Source organism: Gossypium arboreum, chromosome 7 (genome assembly GCF_025698485.1).
Source record: "Gossypium arboreum isolate Shixiya-1 chromosome 7, ASM2569848v2, whole genome shotgun sequence".
NCBI lineage: Eukaryota > Viridiplantae > Streptophyta > Magnoliopsida > Malvales > Malvaceae > Gossypium > Gossypium arboreum.
The window spans coordinates 102,939,822-102,945,190 of NC_069076.1; the positions used below are offsets into that span (position 1 = coordinate 102,939,822).

The window sequence follows — 5,369 nt, forward strand, 5'->3', positions numbered from 1 at the left end:
AATTAAAGCATTTTCAACATATTCAACCTACAATATAATTTCACTTTATATAATTAAGGTAAATAATAACTAATTAATAATTAGCTCTAATATTAATTAAATGATATTTAAGATGCTTAGAATTCTATTAACGTAATAACTCTATTTTACATTAATAAAGAATTTATTTTTACATTCAAATTTTTAACTAATAACTGAGATTGTAATTGCAATTATAATTTATGATAATTTATAATTATCATAGGTTTTTCCTATATTTTATGATTAAAGTTTTATTCAAGTAATAACTTTTTTCAAGATTAGCATAACTTTTTAACTAATAATTTTAAATTAAATTATAATTATTTTTAAATGCGTAATTATCATAATTCCTATTAAATTATAATTTTTAAAATATATAATTATCACAACTTCTATCTTATTCAAACTTTTTTTTATATGTGATTTCAGTAATATGATAGAAAATAAAGAGTATCATCGTCAATTCAAAAATTTTTAAACTCATGCTTTTATATAGATTATAAATTTTATATAAAAAGACAAAAAGTCTATGTTTGTTATTTCATAAAATAATTAGATATTTGATTTTTTTAATTGAGTTGAGATCTGCATGATGCGTGACACTAACTTAGTCAATCATTCAGATTAACATGTTTCATGAGATGAGGTAAGTAACAACTCAATTTTATAAAAATATTTTTTATAATAATTTTAATACAATTCATATTACTATCTATCTCAAACTTAAAACTCAAAAACGCTAAAATACATTTTATCATTAAATTTTAAAAAAATTATTTAAGTTGAAATAGGGCTCAATTAAAATATATTGTCACAGTTAGAAACCAAATAGAACAGAATTTATGAAGAAGTGTAAGATCATTCATCACTTCAATTGAACAGTGATAGAGGAAAATGGCTTTCCATCTTTACTTTCGATTAACTTTCCTAATTGAAACATAAAACCGCCATTGTCTTTAAATAAAACCGACCCTAGAATCAAAATAAAAAATGGAAATTGAATATGACAATATTCAGAACTGCAAATCCAGTGAAAATCGTACCAACAATCTTCTAGATGTAATCACCACTGTCTAACTTATCCTATTTGGGATTAAAGTTAAGGATTAATTATAAAAAGAGGTGAAACTCGATAGTTCTTTTACTAATTAAATGCTCACCCAATGAGTTCTCTAAGTTTCTGCCATGACAGATAGGGTGACGTCCCATGGAGAGGTGTTTTTGAGTAGTAAATATTTACAGTTCCAGACATTCAATTCCTTTTTTTATTAAATTAATAAAATGTCCCTACTTGATTTAATATTTGCCCCTCCTTTACCACTTCTCAAACTTAATTCCCTTATGAAAATAAATTCTTGAATGAACAAAAGGAATATATAAATCTATATATATAGGATGTTACTGACATATCACCATCTTCCTCTCTCTTCATCTTATTTTATTTCAATTTTGTTTTTTCATTGTTCCCTTCTCTCTCTCTCTCTGTGTTTAAATGAATGAATGCTGATTAAGCCCCAGAAGTTCTTTGCTCATCTTTCGCTAAACCTTTCATAAAGAACCAAAATTCAGATAGATTCATTCAAAACAACTCAGTTTCATATAAGTGGATAAGAATCCTCTTATATTCTTAATCCACTCCTAGTTTCAAGGGACAATTCCCTTATAAAAATCTAATCTCAAATGCTTTCTCTTCACTCTTGTTTTTGTTCTTCTTGAGCTCAATTACCAGTTAGTAATTTAATAAGTATTAGTTCATGGACTACTTGAGTGAAATAGAAGGAAAACAAGCTCATGATCCCATGTTTTTGGAGAAGATGAAAGAGTCATCGTCGTCGTCGTCTAGTTGCTTATGTGTTCCGGGGCCAGTTATCGTCGGCGCCGGGCCTTCGGGTTTAGCAACCGCCGCTTGCTTGAAAGAGAAAGGTGTTCCGAGTGTAATCCTAGAGAGATCCAACTGCATAGCATCTTTGTGGCAACTCAAGACGTATGACCGTCTTCGTCTTCATTTGCCGAAGCAGTTTTGTGAGCTTCCTTTGATGGGGTTCCCTACTGGTTTCCCTACTTACCCTAGCAAGCAACAATTCGTGGACTACTTGGAAGCTTACGCTAGGAAGTTTGATATTAAGCCTAGGTTCAACGAGACGGTTTCACAAGCTGAGTATGATCCGACGCTGGGGTTTTGGCGCGTGACAAGTGTTGGGGTTAAAGGGAAAGAGATGGAATACGTGTGCCGGTGGTTGGTGGTGGCGACGGGAGAGAATGCGGAGGCGATGATGCCGGAGATGGAAGGAATGGGGGAATTCAGTGGGGACATAAGGCATACAAGTTTATATAAAAGTGGAGAAGAGTTTAGAGGGAAAAGGGTTTTGGTGGTGGGGTGTGGGAATTCAGGCATGGAGGTGTGTTTGGACCTTTGCAATCATAATGCTAGGCCTTCACTGGTGGTCAGAGATACAGTAAGAACTCTTCTTTTCTTTTTAAAAAATTATATTTTTCTTCTCTTTCTAAACATTAAAGCAAAAATCACACCCACTATGGGATTTTTCTTTCAACTTTTTGGATTGTTTTTTCACAAAGGTGATTGGAAGAAAAAAAGAAAAAGAAAAAAGGGTTTCTCAAACTGTCCCCTCAGACTTTAAAATTCTTGATCTAGTTAAGAAAAAGGGTGGTTTTTGATTGAACAAATTTTCGTTAATTTTAGGTTTTCTCTCAAATTTCATATAAATCGAGAAAAACCCAGATAAAATATCATTAAAAAGGTGATTATTGCTTAGTAAGTATAATCAAATGGAATCATTAGACAAGCTAGCTAAGAGCTTGTAATTGACAGATATTGCCAGAATCTGCGTGGCTACAAGTTCCAAAGGGTTGAATCAGTTAAAAAAGACCGACCAAAGCAAACTTAGTATACTAAAATTAGGTAGACAAAAAGAAAGAACAAAGATCTTTGATCTCTCACTTTCTTGGGATTCCCAAGCATGCGCAACATCGCAATATATATATTTTCTAGTTAGGATCCTATATATCTATATATGTTGTCTTAATCATGAATCTCCACCCTTTTCTTCAACTCCATGTTTTATGCTATGTTTGTAAGACATTATAAGTAAAGTGTTTGGATTATGAAACTGAAGGTCCATGTCCTCCCACAAGAGATGCTAGGGACATCAACATTCGGATTATCGATGTGGCTGCTCAAGTGGTTTCCCTTGCGACTGGTCGACCGTTTCCTGTTGATTGTATCATGGTTGATGCTCGGTGATACTTCTCGCTTCGGATTGGCTCGTCCGCACTTGGGTCCCCTTCAACTCAAGAATCTGTCGGGAAAGACCCCCGTTTTAGATGTTGGCACGCTTGCTAAAATCAAAAGTGGAGACATTAAGGTACTTTCCCCTTATCTCATCACTTTTCTTTTTTTCCTTTCCTTTGGCAACTAAATGTCAAGTGTTTGATTGATCCTATAATACTGTGTTTCAAACAATCGTACCACTTGCTTTTCCTTTTGCCGGAATATATTGTTTCGCAATAATTGCGCTCCATTTCTTTTCTTAGAAAAAAAACTCATTTTGATCCTAATTTTTTTTCTCAAAAACATGATTTTATATAAAAATATCAATTTTTTTTCGTTCGATCCAACAAAAATTGATGGAATTTGAAAGTTATTCTTTTATCAATTATAAAAATTTTGATTATGGAATTTTAGAATTTTCTTTGCATTTGGAAGTTCTCTTTCTAATTACATACTACATTTGCATATTTATTTATGTATATATATATTCACAATTCTTAATTTAGAGCTGTTGTTGCTGTAGGTACGTCCGAGCATCAAGAGCCTAAAACGACATGCTGTGGAGTTTGTCAATGGCACAACTGAGAACTTTGATGCAATCATATTAGCAACCGGTTATAAAAGCAATGTACCCTCTTGGCTAAAGGTATAAAAAGCTTAATTTTACAACCTTTTCTTTCCTTTTTTTTTTTTTTTTTTATCTATGATTCTTTAAGCTATTTAAGTTAAAACTCTTCACAACTTGATGCTAAAAAAAGAGCAATTGAAAAAATTGTCAGGAAAAAGTGATGTTCTCAGAGAAAGATGGGTACCCTCGAAGGCCATTCCCTAATGGATGGAAAGGTGAATATGGGCTATACGCGGTGGGGTTCACTAAACGTGGACTGCTAGGTACATCAATGGATGCTATCAGGATTGCAGAAGACATTCAACGGTGTTGGAATGAAGAGGCAAAGCATCGTTTGGCATTCACTAATTCACTGCTGCACCAATCATCATCATTATGATCCTTCAGATTTTGTTCTTTCCGAAGTTTTTGAAGTGAGATAAGAGACATACAGATTTTGGTTGAAGATAACAACTATACATACTACATAACCTATCCTAATTCCCTACCTGGCCTTTGTATCCAAACACCTACAAGTGCGAGGTTTGATTCTTCAAATGACAAGAAGAAGAAAAAAGAAAGAAAGAAAAGAGAGAAAAAAGGGAGAGAGTTGTCTCAATGAACCCTTCATCTTGAATGCGAAGATGACACCAGATAAGGCAGCAGCCAGGCCTTCGGAAGGAGGAAGATTAAAGGAGTTGAATTTCAAAGTGTTAAGAGAAAAAGGGGTTGATGTTGTTTTGGATTGTGGAAGGGGGGACCTTAGACTATATATCTTAGATATTGTACATTGCCATTTCATTTTTCTGTAATTAGGCATCACTTTTCTTTATCCGCAAAGAGAGGAAAAAAAAGAAGAAGAAGATAGATTTGTCAGAGCAAGCTGAATATATGATGTTTGATATTTGTTTTTGCAAAGCAATATAATGGTGTTTTTCAACCTATATTTTATTACATCTTTCTCATTTATACAATCTTTCTTTCTGGTTTTGGGGGTGTGCTTGTATAGAATGCTTCATCCCAACCAAGAAACTAGGTCAAATGATTTCATTCCTGGTAGTAGAAGCTTTGGACCACCAACTATTGATGAGAACTTAAATATGTGCATTTAAAAATGACCAGAAATCTTATTAATTGCTCTGCTGTAATATATTTATTAATTCATATCCTATGCTTAAATTTGGCTGACATAAACGTATGAATACCAATGATGAAATCTCACAAAGAAAACGTAAGAGGAAAGAAGATAGGACGAATGATAATTTTTATTTTAATATATAAAACAAATCATTCAAAATTCAAATGACAAATCTTTTAATTTTTCAACTTCCGATTGTTTTTTTTCTCATTCTATTAACTAAAGCTTTAGCGATATATGAATATAATGATTGGTTATTATTATTATCAGATAATTATAATTTTAAAAATAAAAATATATTAATATTTCAAATT

General features: G+C 32.4%; 1 protein-coding gene across 1 annotated transcript; it reads left to right on the forward strand.

Moving 5' to 3' along the window:
* Positions 1 to 1,435: 1,435 nt before the first annotated feature.
* LOC108483095 (indole-3-pyruvate monooxygenase YUCCA6-like) lies at positions 1,436 to 4,857 on the forward strand. The gene is made up of 4 exons (XM_017786307.2): positions 1,436 to 2,477; positions 3,156 to 3,404; positions 3,834 to 3,956; positions 4,090 to 4,857. The coding sequence occupies exons 1-4, from the start codon at positions 1,776 to 1,778 to the stop codon at positions 4,315 to 4,317; spliced, it is 1,302 nt and encodes a 433-aa protein (XP_017641796.1). The 5' UTR covers positions 1,436 to 1,775; the 3' UTR covers positions 4,318 to 4,857.
* The last annotated feature ends 512 nt before the right edge of the window (positions 4,858 to 5,369 follow it).